The 27,406-nt window shown below is 42.6% G+C and overlaps 1 protein-coding gene across 1 annotated transcript in view; it reads left to right on the forward strand.

Annotated features, from left to right (window-relative positions):
- Positions 1 to 27,406, forward strand: part of LOC311131860 (uncharacterized protein) — a 165,680-nt gene that overhangs the window by 61,486 nt on the left and 76,788 nt on the right. The window contains exons 9-34 of the mRNA XM_084164988.1: positions 2,038 to 2,070; positions 6,193 to 6,228; positions 8,260 to 8,316; positions 9,707 to 9,733; positions 9,956 to 10,000; positions 10,315 to 10,353; positions 10,563 to 10,625; positions 11,739 to 11,783; positions 11,989 to 12,084; positions 14,458 to 14,496; positions 14,664 to 14,708; positions 15,812 to 15,847; positions 16,432 to 16,554; positions 16,723 to 16,758; positions 17,427 to 17,588; positions 17,941 to 17,985; positions 18,184 to 18,219; positions 18,429 to 18,482; positions 18,587 to 18,637; positions 18,738 to 18,881; positions 19,391 to 19,426; positions 20,656 to 20,763; positions 21,692 to 21,814; positions 22,025 to 22,078; positions 26,290 to 26,331; positions 27,173 to 27,208. Of these exons, the coding sequence (XP_084021114.1) occupies positions 2,038 to 2,070; positions 6,193 to 6,228; positions 8,260 to 8,316; positions 9,707 to 9,733; positions 9,956 to 10,000; positions 10,315 to 10,353; positions 10,563 to 10,625; positions 11,739 to 11,783; positions 11,989 to 12,084; positions 14,458 to 14,496; positions 14,664 to 14,708; positions 15,812 to 15,847; positions 16,432 to 16,554; positions 16,723 to 16,758; positions 17,427 to 17,588; positions 17,941 to 17,985; positions 18,184 to 18,219; positions 18,429 to 18,482; positions 18,587 to 18,637; positions 18,738 to 18,881; positions 19,391 to 19,426; positions 20,656 to 20,763; positions 21,692 to 21,814; positions 22,025 to 22,078; positions 26,290 to 26,331; positions 27,173 to 27,208 (1,611 nt within the window). The remainder of the gene's footprint in view (positions 1 to 2,037; positions 2,071 to 6,192; positions 6,229 to 8,259; positions 8,317 to 9,706; positions 9,734 to 9,955; positions 10,001 to 10,314; positions 10,354 to 10,562; positions 10,626 to 11,738; positions 11,784 to 11,988; positions 12,085 to 14,457; positions 14,497 to 14,663; positions 14,709 to 15,811; positions 15,848 to 16,431; positions 16,555 to 16,722; positions 16,759 to 17,426; positions 17,589 to 17,940; positions 17,986 to 18,183; positions 18,220 to 18,428; positions 18,483 to 18,586; positions 18,638 to 18,737; positions 18,882 to 19,390; positions 19,427 to 20,655; positions 20,764 to 21,691; positions 21,815 to 22,024; positions 22,079 to 26,289; positions 26,332 to 27,172; positions 27,209 to 27,406) is intronic.

The raw sequence follows: 27,406 nt of genomic DNA on the forward strand, positions 1-27,406 counted from the left end.
GTAACTGTCTTCTAATGGTTCGATGTTGTAACTGTCTTCTAATTATTCAATGTTGTACCTGTCTTCTAATGGTTCAATGTTGTACCTTTCTTCTAATTATTCAATGTTGTACCTGTCTTCTAATGGTTCAATGTTGTACCTGTCTTCTAATGGTTCAATGTTGTACCTTTCTTCTAATGGTTCAATGTTGTACCTTTCTTCTAATGGTTCAATATTGTAACTGTCTTCTAATGGTTCAATGTTGTACTTGTCCTATAATGGTTCAATGTTGTACCTGTCTTCTAATGGTTCAATGTTGTACCTGTCTTCTAATGGTTCAATGTTGTACCTGTCTTCTAATGGTTCAATGTTGTACCTGTCTTCTAATGGTTCAATGTTGTAACTGACTTCTAATGGTTAAATGTTGTAACTGTCTTCTAATGGTTTAATGTTGTAACTGTCTTCTAATTATTCAATGTTGTACCTGTCTTCTAATGGTTCAATGTTGTACCTGTCTTCTAATGGTTCAATGTTGTAACTGTCTTCTAATTATTCAATGTTGTACCTGTCTTCTAATGGTTCAATGTTGTACCTGTCTTCTAATGGTTCAATGTTGTAACTGACTTCTAATGGTTCAATGTTGTACCTGTCTTCTAATGGTTCAATGTTATACCTGTCTTCTAATGGTTCAATGTTGTAACTGTCTTCTAATGGTTCAATGTTGTACCTTTCTTCCAATGGTTCAATGTTGTACCTGTCTGCTAATGGTTTAATGTTGTAACTGTCTTCTAATGGTTCAATGTTGTACCTGTCTTCTAATGGTTCAATGTTGTACCTTTCTTCTAATGGTTCAATGTTGTACCTGTCTGCTAATGGTTTAATGTTGTAACTGTCTTCTAATGGTTCAATGTTGTACCTGTCTTCTAATGGTTCAATGTTGTACCTTTCTTCTAATGGTTCAATATTGTACCTTTCTTCTAATAGTTCAATGTTGTAACTGTCTTCTAATGGTTCAATGTTGTACTTGTCCTATAAAGGTTCAATGTTGTACCTGTCTTCTAATGGTTCAATGTTGTACCTGTCTTCTAATGGTTCAATGTTGTACCTGTCTTCTAATGGTTCAATGTTGTACCTTTCTTCTAATGGTTCAATGTTGTAACTGTCTTCTAATGGTTCAATGTTGTACCTGTCTTCTAATGGTTCAATGTTGTACCTTTCTTCTAATGGTTCAATGTTGTAACTGTCTTCTAATGGTTAAATGTTGTAACTGTCTTCTAATGGTTCAATGTTGTAACTGTCTTCTAATTATTCAATGTTGTAACTGTCTTCTAATGGTTCAGTGTTGTACTTGTGCTATAATGGTTCAATGTTGTACCTGTCTTCTAATGGTTCAATGTTGTACCTGTCTTCTAATGGTTCAATGTTGTACCTGTCTTGTAATGGCTCAATGTTGTAACTGTCTTCTAATGGTTCAGTGTTGTACCTGTCTTCTAATGGTTCAGTGTTGTAACTGTCTTCTAATAGTTCAGTGTTGTACCTCTCTTCTAATGGTTCAGTGTTGTACCTGTCTTCTAATTGTTCAGTGTTGTACCTGTCTTCTAATGGTTCAGTGTTGTACCTGTCTTCTAATGGTTCAGTGTTGTACCTGTCTTCTAATGGTTCAGTGTTGTACCTGTCTTCTAATGGTTCAGTGTTGTACCTGCCTTCTAATGGTTCAGTGTTGTAACTGTCTTCTAATGGTTCAGTGTTGTAACTGTCTTCTAATTGCTTCAAGTCATGAAAGGTCCATAGCATTCTAAAGTTACAGAGTTCAAGTTTTTATGTTCCTCTCTCTCCCTCTCTCTCTCTATCCCTCTCTCTCTCTCTTCCCCTCTCTCTATATATCTCTCCAACTCTCTCTCTCTCTCTCTCTCTCTTTCTCTCTCTCTCTCTCTCTCTCTCTCTCTCTCTCTCTCTCTTCTCTCTCTCTCTCTCTCTCTCTCTCTCTCTCTCTCTCTCTCTCTCTCTCTCTCTCTCTCTCTCTCTCTCTCTCTCTCTCTCTCTCTCTCTCTCTCTCAGGATATCCTTGGATCCCAGGGACTTTCAGAGAAAGTATGTTTCAAATTTTCCCTTTTGCACACAAAGGCACACATAAACAGACACACAGACACACATACACACACACACAACCACAACCTTGATCCTATATTAGTGAAGAAGCTGAGGAGAGACTTACGTGTGTCAGTGGGCGTCCAATCAGAAAGACCATATTAAGAAAGTATGGGCCAATCAGAGCAAGGTATTTGTTTATGCCAGGGGCTGGTGACCCAAATACCAGGCCAGTTACTGTACCAGTTACTGTACTCCAAGAAAGGGCAGAGAAGGAGTGTAACAGTGTGAGATGGTGTGACACAAACACACAGCTCTGCTACTGATAGTGGAGTGATTTACACATTATACACCTTGGCTCTATGGGGAGTTGCTCTACTGCTGCCTATTCATTTTGTCATTCTCCAACAGTAACAGAATTCTGTTCACATATGCAGTAGCATATAAAACTCCAGACAATTCATTACTGCATCCCTTAGTGTTCTTACTAATGTTTTACTAATTTCCCATGGCTCAGTGTAATGCAGGATATTACCTGTGTTGAAACACATCGCTAGTCACTGTAGAGGAACAACGACAACCACTGAATATAATGAGACAGAATGATCTCTCTCTATTGGAGGACGTTCACAGCTATGAACCAACGCAATTAGGATTGTGTGTGTGTGGGTCGGGGGGGTTGTGTGTGTGTGTGTGTGTGTGTGTGTGTGTGTGTGTGTGTGTGTGTGTGTGTGTGTGTGTGTGCGCAAGCCCAGCTCTGTGGAGTGTACGGCTTAAAGTGGTCCTATGGACAGATACTCCAATCTCCGCTGTGGAGCTTTGCAGCTCCTTCAGGGTTATCTTTGGTCTCTTTGTTGCCTCTCTGATTAATGCCAACCTTGCCAGGACCGTGAGTTTTGGTGGGCGGCTCTCTCTTGGCAGGTTTGTTGTGGTGCCATATTATTTCCATTTTTTAATAATGGATTTAATAGTGCCCCGTGGGATGTTCAACGTTTCTGATAGTTTTTTATAACCCAACCCTGATCTGTACTTTTCCACAACTTTGTCCCTGACCTGTTTGGAGAGTTCCTTGGTCTTCATGGTGCCGCTTGCTTAGTGGTGTTGCAGACTCTGGGGCCTTTCAGAACAGGTGTATATATACTGAGATCATGTGACAGATAAACTATTTTGTGTGTGTCCATTACATGAAATCCCAAAAAAAAAAAAAAAAATTACAGGTTGTAATGAATCAAAATAGGAAAAAGCCCCCCGTGTAGCTCAGTTGGTAGAGCATGGCGCTTGCAATGCCAGGGTTGTGGGTTCGATTCCCACGGGGGGCCAGTATGAAAATGTATGCACTCACTAACTGTAAGTCGCTCTGGATAAGAGTGTCTGCTAAATGACTAAAATGTAAATGATAAATGCCAAGGGGGATGAATACTTTTGCAAGGCACTGTATTTGTTCGAGCATGCCTGGGTGGTTGTGTGTTTGTGCATGTCATGTCATGTTAATATACTGAACAAAAATATAAACGCAACATGCGATGCGCCACTGCTGAATGAATATAGGGGAAACACTACATACCACACTTGATACATTGACTTGGGACTCCCAAAACATGAATGGGGAACAATCAAACTTATCCCAACAGATAGATGACTCTAGTGAGCAATACATCTCCATATAATAAAATAACTAGAGAGAGTAGGCTTTTCTAGTAGAACTAGAGAGAGAGAGAGAGAGAGAGAGAGAGAGAGAGAGAGAGAGAGAGAGAGAGAGAGAGAGAGAGGCAGAGGCCGATGGGTGTTAGGAAACAGTGACTAGGTAGCAGGCCATTGATGGAGTTGCAGTTGTTGACCCCAGGAAGAGTAGCTGCTGCTTTTGCAACAGCTAATGGGGATCCTGATAAAATACCAAACACACGGAACAAAAACCTTCTCTCTCCTCTTTTCTCCCTCCTTTCTTCTTTCCTTTAGCTTCCAGTCACACAACATCAATATATGTTAACTGCCTGGTGTGAGGAGAGCGGGCTGGGCTGACACACCGGGTGGTAGATGCTGTATTAATGACCATGCTTCCATTACAAATAACTTTGCTTCAGCAATTTTTAACACCAAACTGTAGTGTGTGTGTGTTCTCCTGTGAGGAGCTACAGCTGGCCTGCACTCTCCAGTGCCTTGGGGATTTTACTGTATCTATTGATCTCTGTCTCTCGAGAGGGACATGTGTGTGTGTGTGTGTGTGTGTGTGTGTGTGTGTGTGTGTGTGTGTGTGTGTGTGTGTGTGTGTGTGTGTGTGTGTATAGCCTATGTTAAATTTCTAACTGCATGCGAGCGATTGTATGAGAGTGTGTGTGAAATGTTGGAGACCCCCTCCACAAACCGATGTCTGCAGATTTTTTTTTGCTGATGTAACAGCACCTCTCTCTGGTCACTAGAGAAACTGCACCCTAATCATTGCACCGTAGGAATCATCAACTAGATTCAGCCTCAGGATGATTTTTTTTTTTTTTGTGGACGGTCAGGGGGCTGGTACATAATTACAAATCATTTTTAGACTGCAAACTGACAGCAAGAAGACCAAACAGATATAATATTTGACTAAAACATAAAAATGTCAAACCTTGCTTACATTTGTATACGATCACATATATCTCTCTATTATGCCAGTTGGGGAACCCTGTTATACTGTATGGGGAAGTGGTTGACCTGACCTGACCTGACTACCAGTCCTGCTTGTTGGGCCGCTGGTCCCAAACGGTACTCTGTGCACTGATGGGTTCAAACTGCCTATTGTCTTCCTGACAGGATTCCATCAGACCCACGGCATGTCTCTGCTCTCATAATCAACTCTACTCTATCCAATAGAGGATCCATATACTACACTGAATAAAAATAGAAACACAACATGTAAGGTGTTGGTTCCATGTTTTATGAGCTAAAATAAGGAGTATTTATGTCTGTAAAAAGCCTTTTTGCAGGGAAAAACTCATTCTGATTGGCTGGGCCTGGCTCCTCAGTGGGTGGGCCTGGCTGCCAGGTGGGTGGGCCTATGCAGGCCCAACCATGGCTGAACCCCTGCCCAGTCATGTGAAATCCATAGATTAATGCCTAATTTATTTATTTAAATTGACTGATTTCTTTATATGAACTGTAATTCAGTAAAATCTTTGAAATTGTTGCATGTTGCGTTTATATACTGAGTATGCAAAACATTAAGAACACCTGCTCTTTCCATGACATGGACTGAGCAGGTGAATCCAGGTGAAAGCTATGATCCCTTATTGATGTCACTTGTTAAATCCACTTTAATCAATGTAGATGAAGGGGAGGAGACAGGTTAAATATGGATTTTTGAGACATGGATTGTGTATGTGTCATTCAGATGGTGAATGGGCAAGACAAAATACTTTAAGTGCCAGGTGCACTGGTTTGTGTCAAGAACTGCAACGCTGCTTGATTTTTCACACTCAACAGTTTCCCGTGTGTATCAAGAATGGTCCACCACGTGTTTGATACTGTTTCATTTATTCAATTCCAGCCAATATAATGAGCCCATCCTCCTATAGCTCCTCCCACCAGCCTCTTCTGGGTGCAACTCAATATTAGGAAGGTGTTCCTAATGTTTGGTATACTCAGTGTATGTTTTGTGACTACCTGAGTTTGGGAGCTGGCTCTCCCTTTGACGTTTGACTTTTGCCTTGAATTTGGCCTCTGCTGCTTTTAGCCTATTCTTCCTCAGTGCTCATCACGGCATGCTATCAAAAGCAACTTCATCTAACGAGACACAACCTGACACAGACGTTTTTAAAGTCACTTGGCATTATCGACACAGTACCTTACAAAATCAATTTGGACTCTTTTAGTTCAGAAACTTTCCTTATCTATATTAAGGCCTTGATCTGCTGCATTACAGGGTATCTCACCATGAACTAATGTGACGTTAACATCTCTCTCTCTATCTCTGTGTCTCTCTCTGTCTTTCTCTCCCTTCCTCTCTCTGTCTCTCTTTTACTCCCTCTCTCTCTCTCTCTCTCTCTCTCTCTCTCTCTCCCCTCTCTCTCTCTCTCTCTCTCTCTCTCTCTCTCTCTCTCTCTCTCTCTCTCTCTCTCTGTCTCTCTCTGTCCATTCCCCCTCTCTCTTTAGTGTGCTGGTTGTGTTCTTCTCAACGATGACCTAAATGTAAGTTCTGGTTGGATGAAAGCTCTCATGTTGCACGGATATTCACATGAAACAAAGGCCGAACAGATGAGACATATCCCCATCCCACTCCCTTCCAAAAGTGCAATAAACTGTCATTCACATGGAAAATAATACTGCAACAATAGAATGTCCTCAAACAACCCAAAAAGTAAATTAAAATAAGAAAAAAATACCTGTGGAATGAATTTCTATCAAAAACAATAAAACAATGAAATCCGTTTTATTGAATAAATATGTAGGCAATGATGTTCAGGTATAAAGAAGCAAAAATACCTTGTAGTTTCCTTCTGGCTAAGTCTGAGACACTGGGAAGTGGAGTAATACCCAGGTGAATGACTACTCCTCTAGTTACAGTGGCTTGCCAAAGTATTCACCCCCCTTGGCATTTTTCCTATTCTGTTACCTTACAACCTGGAATTAAAATGGATTTTTGGGGGGGTTTGTATCATTTGATTTACACAGTATGCCTACCACTTTGAAGATGCAAAATATTTTTTTGTGAAACAAACAAGAAATAAGACAAAAAAACGGAAAACTTGAGCGTACATAACTATTCACCCCCCCCCAAAGTCAATACTTTGTAGAGTCACCTTTTGCAGCAATTACAGCTGCAAGTCTCTTGGGGTATGTCTCTATAAGCTTGGCACATCTAGCCACTGAGATTTTTGCCCATTCTTCATGGCAAAACTGCTCCAGCTCCTTCAAGTTGGACGGGTTCCTTTGGTGTACAGCAATCTTTAAGTCATACGACAGATTCTCAATTGTATTAAGGTCTGGGCTTTGACTAGGCCATTCCAAGACATTTAAATGTTTCCCCTTAAACCACTCAAGTGTTGCTTTAGCAGTATGCTTAGGGTCATTGTCCTGCTGGAAGGTGAACCTCTGTCCCACTCTCAAATCTCTGGTAGACTGAAACAGGTTTCCCTTAAGAATTTCCCTGTATTTACCATCCATCATTCCTTCAATTCTGACCAGTTTCCCAGTCCCTGCTGATGAAAAACATCCCCTCAATTTTAGTCTCATCTGACCAAAGTACCTTCTTCCATATGTTTAGGGAGTCTCCCACATGCCTTTTGGCGAACACCAAACATGTTTGCTTATTTTTTGCTTTAAGCAATGGCTTTTTTCTGGCCTCTCTTCCATAAAGCCCAGCTCTGTGGAGGATACGGCTTAAAGTGGTCCTATGGACAGATACTCCAATCTCCGCTGTGGAGCTTTTCAGCTCCTTCGGGGTTATCTTTGGTCTCTTTTTTGCCTCTCTGATTAATGCCGTCCTTGCCTGGTCCATGAGTTTTGGTTGGCGGCCCTCTCTTGGCAGGTTTGTTGTGGTGCCATATTCTTTCCATTTTTTAATAATGGATTTAATGGTGCTCCGTGGGATGTTCAAAGTTTCGGATATTTTTTTATAACCCAACCCTGAACTGTACTTCTCCACAACTTTGTCCCTGACCTGTTTGGAGAGCTTCTTGGTCTTCATGGTGCTGCTTGCTTGGTGGTGCCCCTTGCTTAGTGGTGTTGCATACTCTGGGGCCTTTCAGAACAGGTGTATATATACTGAGATCATGTGACACTTAGATTGCACACAGGTGGACTTTATTTAACTAATTTTATGACTTCTGAAGGTAATTGGTTGCACCAGATCTGATTTAGGGGCTTCATAGCAAAGGGGGTGAATACATATTCACGCACCAATTTTCCGTTAAGTTATTTTTATCATTTCACTTTATCAATCTTGACTATTTTGTGTATGTCCATTTCATGAAATCCAAATAAAAATTCATTTAAATTACAGGTTATAATGTAACAAAACAGGAAAAATGCCATGGGGGATGAATACTTTTGCAAGGCACTGTACATATCCTCTTCAGCCATATCTGTATGCTTTAGCTAATTCCTCTAATGTCTGTTGTCATGGTATCCTATTCTGTCTCAGATGATGCAGTAATACAGACATAGACTTCAAGTGTGATAGATGTGTTCATGTTTGGTTTGTTTGTTTGTTTGTTTCAGCTGGCCTCAGTTGGACAAACTGGACAGCACGGAATGAAGGGAGAGAAGGGAGATCGGGTGAGAAAAGAACATTCACACGTACTGCAAATACACACACAAACATGTACACACATACATATGAAAATACTGAATGCGCACACACACACACACACACACACACCTACGAGCTCCCACAGTCTCACGTTCATCCATGTTTCTCAAACGTCAAATTTTGAAGTTGTTCCAAACGTCAAATGTTGAAGTGTTTAAGGTTAAGTTTGGGCAGAATTTGTAAGGTTAGGGTTAAGTTCAGGCATTAACTCCAAATTCTTAAGGTTAGGAATTAACTCAGAATGGTTAAGGTAAGGGTTATGTTTGGGATAGGATTAAAATAAACATCTCAAAAACAACTTTCTATCGCTGGATTTGAACTTGCAACCTTTGGAATCAGATGCTTACGCCCATCCACCATCCCCCGTCCACAATGCAAAACCGAAACCCACTTGAAGGTAACGGCGCTCACTGTTGCCACTAGTGACCGTTTTCAAGTCATCTCCCGATGCCCTCAGACATAGATGGACGTCTAATACTGACTTGTATCATGGTTGACCTGGTTACACACACACACACACACAGACACGCACACACACACACACACACACGTGGAGCAGCAGTGAGGATGTGGCCGTAGGGGTGTGTGTACCCAAACTAATCCTGGTGCACAAACGTACATCTACACACATACACACAAACATGCTCACTGATCAGCCCACCCCCCAAATACACACACATACATACACTGAATCATATCAGCATCATCATCACACACCAAGAGTTTCATCAATATTTACGTCACTGTCAAGTCTCAATAGTATAATTATTTTTATTTTAGCATCACTTTCCAAATATTTATTTTATCTGCATTGATTAGTGCCATACATACTGAGTTCAGCAAACGTTGTTTATCTGTCTCACTCTCTCTCTCTCCCTCCCTCCCTCTCTCTCTCTCTCTCTCTCTCTCTCTCTCTCGCTCTCTCACACTCTCTCTTTCTTTCTCTCACACACTCTCTCTCTCTTTCTTTCTACCCTCTCTCTCTCTCTCTCTCTATACCCCCCTCCTTTCTCTCTCTCTCTCCCCCCTCTCTCTCCAACTCTCACTCAATCTCTCCTCCCTCTTTCTCTCCCTCACTCTCTCTCTCCTCACTCTCTCTCTCTCTCTCTCTCTCTCTCTCTCTCTCTCTCTCTCTCTCTCTCTCTCTCTCTCTCTCTCTCTCTATGTGTCTCTCTCTCTCTCTCTGTGTCTCTCTCTCGCTCTTCTCTGTGTCTCTCTCTCTTGTCTCTCTCTCTCTCTCTGTCTCTCTCTCTCTCTCTCTCTCTCTCTCTCTCTCTCTCTCTCTCTCTCTCTCTCTCTCTCTCTCTCTCTCTCTCTCTCTCTCTCTCTCTTTCTATCTATCTCTATCTCACCTAGGGTTCAGACTGCAGTGGATCTGGTACAGTAAGTGTCTTGTCCAAGTGTTAGTCTGTATTAGCCCTCTGAACTAAAGCTAAAGCTCAGGGAGCTAACACAGCTCTGCAGGTCTTAGGCCAAGTTACTCATCACACAAGAAAATAGGTGGATAAGTAGCTCTCCATAGAACTGCATTTACAAAGATAGATACTCGCAGGGTAAACATTGTGTGTGGGTGTGTCTGTGTCCTGACATCTCTCTGTTTCTCAGTGCAAAGATGGACGCATGGGACAGAAGGGGGAGAAAGGCGAGTCGGTGAGTATTTCCCTAAATCCTGAGTGACTTTTATATTGGGGTACAATGGGCACAGAGTATTCATTCGCAGCATTAGCTCAACTATTCAGAATGATGTGTGGGTGGACGAGAGGAAATGTGTGTGTGTGTGTGTGTGTGTGTGTGTGTGTGTGTGTGTGTGTGTGTGTGTGTGTGTGTGTGTGTGTGTGTGTGTGGTCAATGTGTTATTTAGTATGCTCCATTACGTCAGCAGACTACAAGTGAGGTCTCAACATTACCGCTGCTCATCAATCTGCCTGGTCTCATGATGGTTCTCATTCTCTCTCTCTCTGCAGATGATGCCCGCTAACTGGGGAGAAGCTGTTGGACACAAGGTATGTTTAGTAAACAACTGTCTGTCCTGTCTGTCCTGTCTGTCCTGGCTGTCCAGTCTGTCTGTCTGAAATTCTATATGTGTATCTGGCTGTTTATTTTGCTGTCTGTCACTTTGATAGAAGTTGGTATTAACTTCTGTCTGATGATGATTATTTGTTATTTATTTCTTTCTTACTCCCCCGACCCCCCTTCTCTCTCTTTATCTCAGGGAGACAAAGGACAGAAGGGCGAGTTTGGTCTCCAGGGACTATCTGGCACCCCAGGAAAGGATGTGAGTGGCAGCTTATCTCTGTGACAACATCACCATCATCAGCATCTCCTTCATTGCTTAGAGAATGGCAGCAAATACACATTCTCTGAGAAAATGGCAGTATATACACATTCTCTGAGAAAATGGCAGTATATACACATTCTCTGAGAAAATGGTAGCAAATACACATTCTCTGAGAAAATGGCAGTATATACACATTCCCTGAGAAAATGGCAGTATATACACATTCTCTGAGAAAATGGCAGTATATACACATTCTCTGAGAAAATGGTAGCAAATACACATTCTCTGAGAAAATGGCAGTATATACACATTCCCTGAGAAAATGGCCTGACTGTTTTCTGCATTCTATAATGGGGTTCCTATTATGCTGATATGCCAGGTAGTTAGCAAACCGTAAACATCACTTCCTATTTTACTAGAATAAACAGCATGTGTCTGTCTCATAATTAGCACGATCAGACATACACTCACTCACGCTTGAACACGCACAGACACACACAAACACAACTAATATCTCTCACACACAGACACAGACACACACTCCCACTCCCACATATTCCCTATCAGGCTAAGAGAGGGAGTTTAGTAGAATTATATTGAATTACTCTTCAAAGCCTAGTCCTTTACTGATATCTATTCTGCTGTGTCTGGCATCTCTCTGGGTGTTAAGTCTGCCTAATGCCTGCTAGCTTAGACTGGAGCAACAAAGGCAGCATAATCAATGCTACCTCATTGACTGTGTTCCTCTCACACACCTGGCTGATTCAGGCTGACTTAAACCTTTCATCTCACCCATTCAGCCTAGCGTGGTGTATACGCATGGAAAGTTTTATACTGTGGCAATAAAGAGGAATTTACAGAGTGTGTGTGTGTGTGTGTGTGTGTGTGTGTGTGTGTGTGTGTGTGTTGTGTGTGTGTGTGTGTGTGTGTGTGTGTGTGTGTGTGTGTGTGCTGTATATAGGCCTATGTATGAAAGACCGGCAAACAGAGAGAGAAGTTCTTCAGAACACCTTCAGAACATCTAAAGAACAACTACAAAACAGGTTACCCAACCTTCTTATGGCCACGTCGCACACTGATGATGTCACTATGTTTTGTGTGTGTCTATAGGGTCGAACTGGATCCATCTGTGTGGTGGGACCCAAGGGACAGAAGGTGAGAGCTACTCTTTTCTAAATGTAGCACTATTTAAATACAGTATGTGTACTTCCATTGTATGTACACTGTACCTTCCTATCTACATGTACTGTTAACACATGGTTTTAGTGGCACTCGAAATCCAACTTCCATTTTCTGCTTCATGTCAATTTGAACTATTTGAACTATTTGAACTTTAACCTCTAGGAACTTGTTTTCCCAGGGTACCTCTGGAAAAGTGGGGCCCGAGGGACTAGCAGGAGAACCGGGAAACCCCGGTCTTCCAGGATTGCCAGGAATTGGAAAACCAGGCCTACCAGTGAGTAGTGTCTATCTGTGCCATCCTCTGGTCAGGAGACAGAGTGCTGTTTTAATAACTCTCCTGCCTCCCAGTTATCTGATGCTTTATGCACTGGGCGGGGTGGGGCTGGGTTTGGCAAGCAAAGGCAGGCTATATGGAAGTAGCTTTTGTGCCTAGAAGAATCTTAGAGCAGACACTGTGTGATAACTTTGACTAGAGGCTAAAAGCATCTGAAAGAATGGTGAGAACGACCACCGAAACTTCACTTCACATTTTTGAATACCATGATGTACACACAGGGATTATAATGACAGAGTATTATAAAACCCTAGGTTTAGGAGGAGGTCCTAGAGAATTCCTCCTTTTATTGTCACACAAGACTGCTACTTGATTGGTTAATATAGAAGGCCGTATGCAAAATATAAATGACGTTTGTACATAGACAGGAGAAGATTTATCATGTCTGGAAAATGTATCATAGAAACAAAGCAATCTTGCAGCTGTCTGTCCATAGGAAGGCTAAACCATGGGATTTGTCAAATAAGATGAAAATACGTTTGTAGCTGCTTGATAAGCCTGGTGGCGTCATCAGCCTGGTTATTAGTTGGTTGTCATAGGTCATAGGCATTAGTTACCCAATTAATATAGGTCACTGACAATTATGGTTCAGCGTAAGAGAGCCTGTTTTGTGTCTGTCTGCCCATTTGTCCTTGAATCTCTTGGCGAGCTGTGAATGAGTGGCTCACTCACTGGCTCGTGTTTCTGAGAGAGCGAGAGAAAAAATCCTCTTCATTAGTTATTAGTAACTTTCCCAACAGTATCACTCTGTATGCAGAAGTGATTATGATATTAAGACAAACTTATAGAATATAAAACATTTAGAAATCCACCTCTAACACATCTTAGAGCAGACACAGTGTGTTGCCCTTGACTGAAGCCAAGAAGCTTCTTAGAGCAGACACAGTGTGTTGCCCTTGACTGAAGCCAATAAGCTTCTTAGAGCAGACACAGTGTGTTGCCCTTGACTGAAGCCAAGAAGCTTCTTAGAGCAGACACAGTGTGTTGCCCTTGACTGAAGCCAATAAGCTTCTTAGAGCAGACACAGTGTGTTGCCCTTGACTGAAGCCAATAAGCTTCTTAGAGCAGACACAGTGTGTTGCCCTTGACTGAAGCCAATAAGCTTCTTAGAGCAGACACAGTGTGTTGCCCTTGACTGAAGCCAATAAGCTTCTTAGAGCAGACACAGTGTGTTGCCCTTGACTGAAGCCAATACGCTTCTTAGAGCAGACACAGTGTGTTGCCCTTGACTGAAGCCAAGAAGCTTCTTAGAGCAGACACAGTGTGTTGCCCTTGACTGAAGCCAATAAGCTTCTTAGAGCAGACACAGTGTGTTGCCCTTGACTGAAGCCAATAAGCTTCTTAGAGCAGACACAGTGTGTTGCCCTTGACTGAAGCCAATAAGCTTCTTAGAGCAGACACAGTGTGTTGCCCTTGACTGAAGCTAAGAAGCTTCTTAGAGCAGACACAGTGTGTTGCCCTTGACTGAAGCCAATAAGCTTCTTAGAGCAGACACAGTGTGTTGCCCTTGACTGAAGCCAATACGCTTCTTAGAGCAGACACAGTGTGTTGCCCTTGACTGAAGCCAATACGCTTCTTAGAGCAGACACAGTGTGTTGCCCTTGACTGAAGCCAAGAAGCTTCTTAGAGCAGACACAGTGTGTTGCCCTTGACTGAAGCCAATAAGCTTCTTAGAGCAGACACAGTGTGTTGCCCTTGACTGAAGCCAATAAGCTTCTTAGAGCAGACACAGTGTGTTGCCCTTGACTGAAGCTAAGAAGCTTCTTAGAGCAGACACAGTGTGTTGCCCTTGACTGAAGCCAATAAGCTTCTTAGAGCAGACACAGTGTGTTGCCCTTGACTGAAGCCAATAAGCTTCTTAGAGCAGACACAGTGTGTTGCCCTTGACTGAAGCCAATAAGCTTCTTAGAGCAGACACAGTGTGTTGCCCTTGACTGAAGCCAATAAGCTTCTTAGAGCAGACACAGTGTGTTGCCCTTGACTGAAGCCAATACGCTTCTTAGAGCAGACACAGTGTGTTGCCCTTGACTGAAGCCAATAAGCTTCTTAGAGCAGACACAGTGTGTTGCCCTTGACTGAAGCCAAGAAGCTTCTTAGAGCAGACACAGTGTGTTGCCCTTGACTGAAGCCAATAAGCTTCTTAGAGCAGACACAGTGTGTTGCCCTTGACTGAAGCCAAGAAGCTTCTTAGAGCAGACACAGTGTGTGAGTGCGTCTGTTCTTGTTTGGCTCTGGTAGACAGAGAAAGTGAGACACAGTTAGAGAGAGGGATAGTTGCTCAGCACTCTTTTTTATGTTTTGTTTTGTTCCTAGGGCATCCCAGGAGGACCACCTGGATCGAATGGAGCCAAGGTAAAACATTTAAATCCTACTTCGAAGGCTGCAGTATGTAGTCTGCATACAATGAAGTATACAGACTACATTGTTTAATAGGAAAACATCCCACAACAATGTACATTTCTGGAATGTTACAACTGTTGGAATGGTTACCATGTCCTGTTCCTCTATTGCTGTCCCAGGGGGATTCTGGGACACCAGGGAAAGATGGAGAGCCAGGAGATCCTGTGAGTACAGGATGTGTTCAGACCACGGTTTTGTATTTTAGTCGGTTAGTCATGTTAGTCTTTTTTTTTTTTTTACATATTTAGCAGACGCTCTTATCCAGAGCAATTAGGGTTAAGTGCCTTGCTCAAGGGCACATCGACAGATTTTTAATCTAGTCGGCTCGGGGATTGGAACCAGCGACCTTTCAGTTACTGGCACAACGCTCTTAACCACTAAGCTACCTGCCACCCCATGACTGACTGTTAGTCATGTTAGTCAGATAGTCATGTTAATCAGATAGTAATGTTAGTCAGATAGACATGTTAGTCAGAAAGTCATGTTAGGCAGATAGTCATGATATTCATGTAAATTGTGATAGTCATGTTAGTCAGTTAGTCACATTAGTAATTTAGTCATGTTAATCATGATAGGCATGTTAGTCATTATAGTCAGTTAGGCATGTTAGTTTGATAGTCATGTTAGTTAGCTAGACGTAAGTTGTGTTACTCAGCAAGTTGTGTAAGTTCGTTAGTCATGATATTCTGTTAGTTTGTGAGTTATAATAATAATATGCCATTTAGCAGACGCATTTATCCAAAGCGACTTACAGTCATGTGTGCATACATTTTTATGTATGGGTGGTCCCGGGGATCGAACCTTCTACCCTGGCGTTACAAGCGCCATGCTCTACCAATTGAGCTACAGAGGACCATTCAGTTAGTCATGTTAGTTATGTGGTCCTCTGTAGCTCAATTGGTAGAGCATGGTGCTTGTAACGCCAGGGTAGTGTGTTCGATCCCCGGGACCACCCATACGTAAAAATGTATGCACACATGACTGTAAGTCGCTTTGGATAAAAGTGTCTGCTAAATGGCTTATTGTTATGATAGGCACTGAATTATGTTAGTCATGTTAGTCATGATAGTATGTTAGTTTGTGAGTTATGTTAGTCATGTTAGTTATGATAGTCAGTTAGTCCGTGATTTATGTTAGTCATGTCAATCATGATAGTCAGTTAGTCTGTGAGTTATGTTAGTCAGTTAGTCATGTTAGTCAGTGTGTCATTTCAAACCTCATCATCAGTATCATGCTCGACTATAATGTATAGCTGTTGTGTTTTCAGGGTCCTAGGGGCCCTGGTGGCAGTAAAGGAAATAAGGTGACTTAACCCTCAGTGTCCTGGCTTGAATGATCTTGATTTTCTCTCTAACTATCTGTATATATTTGACTTGTTGGTGAGTGTATGTATGCTTCTCTAGGAATATGGGTTTGTGTTTCTACATCTGTCACTGTTTGTGTTTCTACATCTGTGACTGTTTTTGTTTCTACATCTGTGACTGTTTGTGTTTCTACATCTTTGACTGTTTGTGTTTCTACATCTGTGGCTGTTTGTGTTTCTACATCTGTGGGTTTGTTTTTCTACATCTGTGACTGTTTCTGTTTCTACATCTGTGACAGTTTTTGTTTCTACATCTGTGACTGTTTGTGTTTCTACATCTGTGGCTGTTTGTGTTTCTACATCTGTGGGTTTGTTTTCTACATCTGTGACTGTTTGTGTTTCTACATCTGTGACTGTTTGTGTTTCTACATCTGTGACTGTTTGTGTTTCTACATCTGTGACTGTTTGTGTTTCTACATCTGTGGGTTTGTGTTTCTACATCTGTGGGTTTGTGTCTCTACATCTGTGGGTTTGTATCTCTACATCTGTGATTCTGTCTTTTATTCTGTGTGTCTGTCTCACAGGGTGACCCGTGTGAGGTGTGTCCCGTCCTATCTGAAGACCTGGGCAACACTGTGGCCCTCCAGGGGAAGACAGGGCCCAAAGGAGAGCCTGGGGTCCCTGGGATAGGAGACCCTGGCCTCCCGGTGAGACATATAGCACCCCTAACTCTTAACCTTTGACCTTTAAAGGTGCACAATATAGTCATCAAGGAATTCAGAAAAGCATGCTCATTTATAGTTAGAAATAATAATGATCTAATCTTCCTCTGCTCTTCTCTTCTCCCTCCATCTCATCTCTTTTCTATTCATCAGGGTCTTCAAGGAGCAGATGGGAAGGCGGGAGAGAAGGTACAGAGTTCCTTTAAATCTCATGTTTCATTCATGTGCTGTGAGAAAGGTGGTTATCACTCTCACTCTGTTTGGACACCACATTAGATATAGTTGAATAACTGATCTGTTTGGACACCACATTAGACTAACTGATCTGTTTGGACACCACATTAGACTGACTGATCTGTTTGGACACCACATTAAATTGATCTGTTTGGACACCACATTAGACTAACTGATCTGTTCGGACACCACATTAAACTGATCTGTTTGGACACCACATTACACTGATCTTGTTAGACACCACATTACACTGATCTGTTTGGACACCACATTACACTGATCTGTTTGGACACCACATTACACTGATCTGTTTGGACACCACATTACACTGATCTTGTTAGACACCACATTACACTGATCTGTTTGGACACCACATTAAACTGATCTGTTTGGACACCACATTACACTGATCTGTTTGGACACCACATTACACTGATCTTGTTAGACACCACATTACACTGATCTGTTTGGACACCACATTAAACTGATCTGTTTGGACACCACATTAAACTGATCTGTTTGGACACCACTTTAGACGCTACACCTTAAAGGAAACATGCCTATTAGTGGGTGTTATCACTAATCTGACTCCCTGTGATGATATGTGTCTGTGTGCTTGGTAGGGAGAGGTGGGGTCGGATGGGGTCAAAGGGGAAAAGGGTGACGCGTGTGGTGTGTGCCCCACCCTGGGTGAAATACCTGGTGCCAACATGGTTGCTATGACACAACATCTGACACTCAAAGGAGAGAAAGGAGAACCTGGGCTGGGACAGAAGGGAGAACAGGTGAATGTGTGTTTTTTGGAAATTAATGTCTGTGTGTAAGTGTGTGTTGTGTTGTGTGTGTCACAGGAGGTTGGTGGCACCTTAATTGGGGAGGACGGGCCTTGTGGTAATGGCTGGACCGGAATAGGTGGAATAGCTTCAAATACATCAAACACATGGTTTCCAGGTGTTTGATGCCATTCCGTTTGCTCCGTTCCGGACATTATTATGAGCCATCCTCCCCTCAGCAGCCTCCAATGGTGTGTGTGTGTGTGTGTGTGTGTTTGTTTGTTTGTTTGTTTGTACCTGTGTTGTTCCTGTTTCTGTGTATCTGACCCGGAAGTAACTCCTCCACTCTGTTGGTGCTATACAGGGGGAGTCTGGACTCATTGGCCTGGCAGGGCTAAGAGGGGAAAAGGTGTGTACTGAGTAAGGTTTTAAGTAGGGCACAGGAGGTTTGACATAGTTCCTGAAGGTTCCTTAATACATAAGAGACTGATGGAATAAATGTCTTTATGTATCTTACCCATTAAAACAACCCTCTTACTAGAATATTGATTTAGTTCAAAAGCAATTTGTACAGTTCTGTTGACATTACAGTTTCTCTTGTTTCCAGGGTAACGCTGGTGGCAAAGGAGCTGACGGTAAAGCGGTGAGTGTAGACGTTTCCATTTAAGAGTGATTTCACTAGACTATTTTCAGTGACAGATAGTTTTATCAACATTCTTTATATTCATAGTTGTCACCCGTTATGATAAAATGGTTTCCAGAAATTACTGATGCAGAAATGATTTCAGTTGACGGTTGCAAGGCTCTTTGTAGACAAAGTGATGACATGTACTGTAACTATTTATCTGTTAGGGCAAAGCTGGACCCAGAGGACCTAGTGGCAAGGATGGACTGAAGGGGATAAAGGTGAGAGGGTGGAGCTAACAGACACTACATCTAATACTGGGTGATGTCACCATGTTGTGTTGTGTTAAAGTGTGTTATATTGTGTCATTTGATTCTTTTGACAGGGAGATGCAGGGATTCCTGGTCTGGGAACTCCAGGTCCTAAGGGAGAGAAGGTGAAGTGTGTGTGCATGCATGTCTATTTGTGTGTCCACGCAGGTGTGCGTGAGAGTTTTGCCACCCGTCCTAACCCAGTGTGTCTCCCCTCTACCCCAGGGTGCATCGTGTGAGGTGTGCCAGTCTTCTCCCTCAGAGGTGGGCAGTGGGACGTCCATTGTCAAGCTGCCAGCAGGTACGCCAGGTGAACCTGGCCTTCCAGGGCCTCCCGGGCTTCCAGGAGTGGGTGCCGATGGCAAACAGGTGAGACCGCTCTACCTGAAGGGAAGAGAGTTGCAACAGGCCTCTCTGCTTACTTCGTTAACCAGATTTGCATAAGTTTGACAATGCTTGTTTAGCATGACCAAGCCAACAACATACACATGCGTCTGTCAAACCTACTAAAAAAACCGACCTGACTGTTGTTCAGTGTATACCTGCATCTTCAAAATGGAACAGCCAGGTCATGACATATGCAGGTAATCCCCCACCTACCACAGGATACGCCGAAGTGAACTATACATCTCAATTACATGGTAAACTACTGTTTCACACAGCTTAATCACATGGTGTGTGCCTCTGTGGTTAGCACTGTGTCAACAGGGCTTTATATCTGAATGGGTTGAGGCTTGAACAGGCGTGTGTGTGTGTGTGTGTGTGTGTGTGTGTGTGTGTGTGTGTGTGTGTGTGTGTGTGTGTGTGTGTGTGTGTGTACTATTATAGGCTGTTATCACTCTCACTCTCTTTCTGTCTTCTCCTGTCTCTTTACACAGGGTGTGCCAGGTCTTGATGGTCTAAGGGGAGTGAAGGTCAGTTCTTTATGACAGGTTACTCTTTGTGAAAGTCTCTGAATAGCATACATTTTTACTGCAGTGGTCTAAATCAGGGTCACACAGAGTGTTTCTTGGTAGTCTTAACAATACTACTTTCAAACAAAAGTATACACCTCACGCACATGCTTATGGAATTAAAGAAGGGACAGTAATGTATTCATTCTCAGCTGGATGGTCAGGAAATGTGACGGAGAAATGAGTCCACCTTAAATGAACTTTAGGTCCCTGGAAGGTTTCGTCCACCTTAAATAACCATAGGCCCTATACCTGGGAAGTCTAAATGTAGGCCCTCTGATGAGTCATTCAGACCGTCTTAAGTAACGTTGAATCTTTAGCACACACTGATGTTACCTGAACGAAGACAGGCAGCAATACAATTCAGGAATCTGGTATCACAAACCCAGAGATTAACCTCTACGGTTGAGCTAACGTGCTGTCTCTGGCTCCACACCCACCCCGCTCGGCCATCTAGATGTGTGAAAGTTAGTGTATAAGCTAATGATCCATCACGTATGACATTCCTGGGACTGTGTAAACTTAAATTTTGTATTACCATATCATTTTTGCATGTTCTCTATAGTTATGTACTTGAAAATGTATCAATTGACCAATTCGGCACATTTGGGCAGACTTCTTACAAAATAGTCCAGTGTTGCAATGCCTCACTGGATCAATCTGAAACTTTGCACACACACTGCTAAATTGCGCCTAAACCGCAATATTATATTTTGGGCTTTCTCTTGCATTTCAAAGATGATACAATTTTTTAAAAGAACACTTATGTTTTTTTGTTTGTATTATCTTTTACCAGATCTAATATGTTATATTCTCCTACATTAATTTCACATTTCCACAAACTTCCAAGTGTTTCCTTTCAAATGGTATCAGGAATATGCATATCCTTGCTTCTGGTCCTGAGCTACAGGCAGTTAGATTTGGGTATGTCATTTTAGGCAAAATTGAAAAAAGGGTCAGATTCTTAAGAGGTTAAACCTATTACTGGGTTTAGGTACTTGTTTAATTCAGACTAATTATAATTTGATGAAGCTTCATGCATTGTAATCAGTAACGTTGAATTATTTTCCTGGATTGTTGTTAAATCAATCTTCATTTATTCATGTCTAAGTACAAGTCACAGACCAGATCCATGTTATTGATTACAATGCATTGTTTTTATTGACAACGTCATGTGTCTCTGTTGCTAGGGAGACCAGGGTGAGCAAGGAGACCAAGGATTGGCCGGAACCCATGGAACCCCGGGCCTGCCTGGAGAGCCTGGTCGGGATGGACTAACTGGACTGAAGGGAGAGAAGGTATGGAACAACCAACCAACCAACCTATCAATGAGTCAGTCTGGCTGGCTGTCTGGCTGTGTAGCTGGGATGGCTGGCTGGCTCTCAGTCTGGCTGTCTGTCTGGCTGTGTAGCTGGGATGGCTGGCTGGCTCTCAGTCTGGCTGGCTGCCTGGCTGTGTAGCTGGGATGGTTGGCTGGCTCTTTGTCTGGTTGGCTGTCTGTCTGGCTGTTTATCTGTCCATCTCACATATCTGTCTATCTGTTTATCTATCTGTTTATCTATCAATCTATCTATCTATCTATCAATCTATATATCAATCTATCTATCTATCTATCTATCTATCTATCTATCTATCTATCTATCTATCTATCTATCTATCTATCTATCTATCTATCTATCTATCTATCTATCTATCTATCTATCTATCTATCTATCTATCTATCTATCTATCTATCTGTCTGTCTGTCTGTCTGTCTGTCTGTCTGTCTGTCTGTCTGTCTGTCTGTCTGTCTGTCTGTCTGTCTGTCTGTCTGTCTGTCTGTCTGTCTGTCTGTCTGTCTGTCTGTCTGTCTGTCTGTCTGTCTGTCTGTCTGTCTGTCTGTCTGTCTGTCTGTCTGTCTGTCTGTCTATTTAACTAACTAAGTCACTCACTTACTATGTAACAAATGAATTCACTATCTAACTAATGAACTACCTCACTAACTAACTAACTAACTACCTCACTAACTAACTAACTAACTAACTAACTAACTAACTAACTAACTAACTAACTAACTAACTTACTTACTAGTCCCGTGCAGCTCAGTTGGTAGAGCATGGCGCTTGCAACAAGTATGAAAAAATGTACAAACTCGTTCTGGATAAGAGTGTCTGCTTAATGACAAGAATTTAAATGTAACTAACTAACGCTGACATTTCTCTTTCTGTGTGTTGTATCCTTCACCAGGGAGATGCGTGTGAGAGCTGTGTGCCTGTCTCTGGGGGACATGTGGGTGTAGGAGGGGTGCTGGGAGCCAAGGGTGAGAGGGGCAACCCCGGACCCCCAGGAGAGGGGACCGCAGGGAAACACGTGAGTCTGTCTCAATTTGACCCTGGTGTATCACTTCTTTTTGTGTGTGTGTGTGCCTACTATTGATATGCATGCTGAAATATAATATCTTCTTCTTTCTTCTCTTTCTTCCTCTTCTCTCTCTCTCTCTCTCTCTCTCTCTCTCTCTCTCTCTCTCTCTCTCTCTCTCTCTCTCTCTCTCTCTCTCTCTCTCTCTCTCTCATCTACCAGGGTAAAGCAGGGCTTCCCGGTGTCCAGGGGCCTGTTGGACCTAAAGGAAGCCAGGTAGGACGTGTGAGGTTGGTGAGGTGTTGTAATTGTAGTTCATCAGTAACTGACTCAGTGTGTGTGTCTGTGAGGTTGGTGAGGTGTTGTAGTTGTAGTTAATCAGTAACTGACTCAGTGTGTGTGTCTGTGAGGTTGGTGAGGTGTTGTAGTTGTAGTTAATCAGTAACTGACTCAGTGTGTGTGTCTGTGAGGTTGGTGAGGTGTTGTAGTTGTAGTTAATCAGTAACTGACTCAGGGTGTGTGTCTGTGAGGTTGGTGAGGTGTTGTAGTTCATCAGTAACTGACTCAGTGTGTGTGTCTGTGAGGTTTGTGAGGTGTTGTAGTTGTAGTTAATCAGTAACTGACTCAGTGTGTGTGTCTGTTAGGTTGGTGAGGTGTTGTAGCTGTAGTTAATCAGTAACTGACTCAGTGTGTGTGTCTGTGAGGTTGGTGAGGTGTTGTAGTTGTAGTTAATCAGTAACTGACTCAGTGTGTGTGTCTGTGAGATTGGTGAGGTTTTGTCGTTGTAGTTAATCAGTAACTGACTCAGTGTGTGTGTCTGTGAGGTTGGTGAGGTGTTGTAGTTGTAGTTAATCAGTAACTGACTCAGTGTGTGTGTCTGTGAGGTTGGTGAGGTGTTGTAGTTCATCAGTAACTGACTCAGTGTGTGTGTCTGTGAGGTTGGTGAGGTGTTGTAGTTGAAGTTCATCAGTAACTGACTCAGTGTGTGTGTCTCTGAGGTTGGTGAGGTGTTGTAGTTGTAGTTAATCAGTAACTGACTCAGTGTGTGTGTCTGTGAGGTTGGTGAGGTGTTGTAGTTGTAGTTAATCAGCAACTGACTAAGTGTGTGTGTCTGTGAGGTTGGTGAGGTGTTGTAGCTGTAGTTCATCAGTAACTGACTCAGTGTGTGTGTCTGTGAGATTGGTGATGTTTTGTCGTTGTAGTTAATCAGCAACTGACTCAGTGTGTGTGTCTGTGAGGTTGGTGAGGTGTTGTAGCTGTAGTTAATCAGTAACTGACTCAGTGTGTGTGTCTGTGAAGTTGGTGAGGTGTTGTAGTTGTAGTTAATCAATAACTGACTCAGTGTGTGTGTCTGTTTTGTTGGTGACGTGTTGTAGTTGTAGTTAATCAGTAACTGACTCAGTGTGTGTGTCTGTGAGGTTGGTGAGGTTTTGTAGTTCATCAGTATCTGACTCAGTGTGTGTGTCTGTGAGGTTGGTGAGGTGTTGTAGTTGTAGTTAATCAGTAACTGACTCAGTGTGTGTGTCTGTTAGGTTGGTGAGGTGTTGTAGTTCATCAGTAACTGACTCAGTGTGTGTGTCTGTGAGGTTGGTGAGGTGTTGTAGTTCATCAGTAACTGACTCAGTGTGTGTGTCTGTGAAGTTGGTGAGGTGTTGTAGCTGTAGTTAATCAGTAACTGACTCAGTGTGTGTGTCTGTGAGGTTGGTGAGGTGTTGTAGTTAATCAGTAACTGACTCAGTGTGTGTGTCTGTGAGGTTGGTGAGGTGTTGTAGTTCATCAGTAACTGACTCAGTGTGTGTGTCTGTGAAGTTGGTGAGGTGTTGTAGTTGTAGTTAATCAGTAACTGACTCAGTGTGTGTGTCTGTGAGGTTGGCGAGGTGTTGTAGCTGTAGTTAATCAGTAACTGACTCAGTGTGTGTGTCTGTGAGGTTGGTGAGGTATTGTAGCTTTAATTCATCAGTAACTGACTCAGTGTGTGTGTCTGTGAGGTTGGTGAGGTGTTGTAGTTCATCAGTAACTGACTCAGTGTGTGTGTCTGTGAGATTGGTGTGGTGTTGTAGTTGTAGTTAATCAGTAACTGACTCAGTGTGTGTGTCTGTGAGGTTGGTGAGGTGTTGTAGTTGTAGTTAATCAGTAACTGACTCAGTGTGTGTGTCTGTGAGGTTGGTGAGGTTTTGTAGCTGTAGTTAATCAGTAACTGACTCAGTGTGTGTGTCTGTTAGGTTGGTGAGGTGTTGTAGTTGTAGTTAATCAGTAACTGACTCAGTGTGTGTGTCTCTGAGGTTGGTGAGGTGTTGTAGTTGTAGTTAATCAGTAACTGACTCAGTGTGTGTGTCTGTGAGGTTGGTGAGGTGTTGTAGTTGTAGTTAATCAGTAACTGACTCAGTGTGTGTGTCTGTGAGGTTGGTGACGTGTTGTAGTTGTAGTTAATCAGTAACTGACTCAGTGTGTGTGTCTGTGAGGTTGGTTAGGTGTTGTAGCTGTAGTTAATCAGTAACTGACTCAGTGTGTGTGTCTGTGAGGTTGGTGAGGTGTTGTAGTTAATCAGTAACTGACTCAGTGTGTGTGTCTGTGAGGTTGGTGAGGTGTTGTAGTTGTAGTTAATCAGTAACTGACTCAGTGTGTGTGTCTGTGAGGTTGGTGAGGTGTTGTAGCTGTAGTTAATCAGTAACTGACTCAGTGTGTGTGTCTCTGAGGTTGGTGAGGTGTTGTAGTTGTAGTTAATCAGTAACTGACTCAGTGTGTGTGTCTGTGAGGTTGGTGAGGTGTTGTAGTTGTAGTTAATCAGTAACTGACTCAGTGTGTGTGTCTGTGAGGTTGGTGAGGTGTTGTAGCTGTAGTTAATCAGTAACTGACTCAGTGTGTGTGTCTCTGAGGTTGGTGAGGTGTTGTAGTTGTAGTTAATCAGTAACTGACTCAGTGTGTGTGTCTGTGAGGTTGGTGAGGTGTTGTAGCTGTAGTTAATCAGTAACTGACTCAGTGTGTGTGTCTTTGAGGTTGGTGAGGTGTTGTAGCTGTAGTTAATCAGTAACTGACTCAGTGTGTGTGTCTCTGAGGTTGGTGAGGTGTTGTAGCTGTAGTTAATCAGTAACTGACTCAGTGTGTGTGTCTGTGAGGTCGGTGAGGTGTTGTAGTTAATCAGTAACTGACTCAGTGTGTGTGTCTGTGAGGTTGGTGAGGTGTTGTAGCTGTAGTTAATCAATAACTGACTCAGTGTGTGTGTCTGTGAGGTTGGTGAGGTGTTGTAGTTGTAGTTAATCAGTAACTGACTCAGTGTGTGTGTCTGTGAGGTTGGTGAGGTGTTGTAGCTGTAGTTAATCAGTAACTGACTCAGTGTGTGTGTCTCTGAGGTTGGTGAGGTGTTGTAGTTGTAGTTAATCAGTAACTGACTCAGTGTGTGTGTCTGTGAGGTTGGTGAGGTGTTGTAGCTGTAGTTCATCAGTAACTGACTCAGTGTGTGTGTCTGTGAGGTTGGTGAGGTGTTGTAGCTGTAGTTAATCAGTAACTGACTCAGTGTGTGTGTCTGTGAGGTTGGTGAGGTGTTGTAGCTGTAGTTAATCAGTAACTGACTCAGTGTGTGTGTCTCTGAGGTTGGTGAGGTGTTGTAGTTGTAGTTCATCAGTAACTGACTCAGTGTGTGTGTCTGTGAGGTTGGTGAGGTGTTGTAGCTGTAGTTAATCAATAACTGACTCAGTGTGTGTGTCTGTGAGGTTGGTGAGGTGTTGTAGTTGTAGTTAATCAGTAACTGACTCAGTGTGTGTGTCTGTGAGGTTGGTGAGGTGTTGTAGCTGTAGTTAATCAGTAACTGACTCAGTGTGTGTGTCTGTGAGGTTGGTGAGGTGTTGTAGTTGTAGTTAATCAGTAACTGACTCAGTGTGTGTGTCTGTGAGGTGGGTGAGGTGTTGTAGTTGTAGTTAATCAGTAACTGACTCAGTGTGTGTGTCTCTGAGGTTGGTGAGGTGTTGTAGTTGTAGTTAATCAGTAACTGACTCAGTGTGTGTGTCTGTGAGGTTGGTGAGGTGTTGTAGTTCATCAGTAACTGACTCAGTGTGTGTGTCTGTTAGGTTGGTGAGGTGTTGTAGTTGTAGTTAATCAGTAACTGACTCTGTGTATGTGTCTGTGAGGTCGGTGAGGTGTTGTAGCTGTAGTTAATCAGTAACTGACTCAGTGTGTGTGTCTGTGAGGTTGGTGAGGTTTTGTCGTTGTAGTTCATCAGTAACTGACTCAGTGTGTGTGTCTGTGAGGTTGGTGAGGTGTTGTAGTTGTAGTTAATCAGTAACTGACTCAGTGTGTGTGTGTCTGTGAGGTTGGTGAGGTGTTGTAGCTCATCAGTAACTGACTCAGTGTGTGTGTGTGTGTGTGTGTGTGTGTGTGTGTGTGTGTGTGTGTGTGTGTGTGTGTGTGTGTGTGTGTGTGTGTGTGTGTGTGTGTGTGTGTGTGTGTGTGTGTGTGTGTGTGTGTGTGTGTGTCTATGCTGCCCCCTGTAGGGTGACCCAGGAGTTGAAGGAGTGGGCCTCGCAGGACCTCAAGTAAGAACACATTCACTGAGGAGATGGGTCACTCAAAATACTAATACACTTACCTTGGCTGTTGTCTATTGACCTAGACCACGTTTCAACTCATATGTTAGCTATTTAGTTGGTTCAGGTAGCTTCTGTGTACTGATGTTTTCTGTTTTCGGTACTTCCATTTTCATACCATGAATTGTTTCTCACACTGTTCAAAAGAGATGTAGAACAGACAGAGTCTTCTTCACTTGGTTTAATAGAACAGACAGAGTCTTCTTCACTTGGTTTAGTAGAACAGACAGTCTTCTTCACTTGGTTTAATAGAACAGACAGTCTTCTTCACTTGGTTTAATAGAACAGACAGAGTCTTCTTCACTTGGTTTAATAGAACAGACAGAGTCTTCTTCACTTGGTTTAATAGAACAGAGAGAGTCTTCTTCACTTTGTTTAATAGAACAGACAGTCTTCTTCACTTGGTTTAATAGAACAGACAGAGTCTTCTTCACTTGGTTTAATAGAACAGACAGAGTCTTCTTCACTTGGGTTAATAGAACAGACAATGTCTTCTTCACTTGGTTTAGTAGAACAGACAATGTCTTCTTCACTTGGTTTAGTAGAACAGACAGAGTCATCTTCACTTGGTTTAGTTGAGGTACCGTCTTTGGGAATGTTTGGGATAATGAGAGATGTTATGTTATTCACTCTCTCTCTCTCTCTCTCTCTCTCTCTCTCTCTCTCTCTCTCTCTCTCTCTCTCTCTCTCTCTCTCTCTCTCTCTCTCTCTCTCTCTCTCTCTCTCTCTCTCTCTCTCTCTCTCTCTCTCTCTCTCTCTCTCTCTCTCTCTCTCTCTCTCTCTGTCTTAGGGAGAAGAAGGACCTAGGGGCCTACCAGGGGTGGCAGTAAGTGTTATTATTCTAATAAAAAACATGACAAAATAATGATTAAATGCATATGAAATATGATTGCCTCTAGTAGGTCAAATGGTTTCTATAGTCTCTTTCTACACTGCTCAAAAAAATAAAGGGAACACTAAAATAACACATCCTAGATCTGAATGAATGAAATAATCTTATTAAATACTTTTTTATTTACATAGT

The sequence above is a fragment of the Coregonus lavaretus genome (assembly GCF_964263955.1).
Source record: "Coregonus lavaretus genome assembly, chromosome: 7".
Lineage (NCBI taxonomy): Eukaryota > Metazoa > Chordata > Actinopteri > Salmoniformes > Salmonidae > Coregonus > Coregonus lavaretus.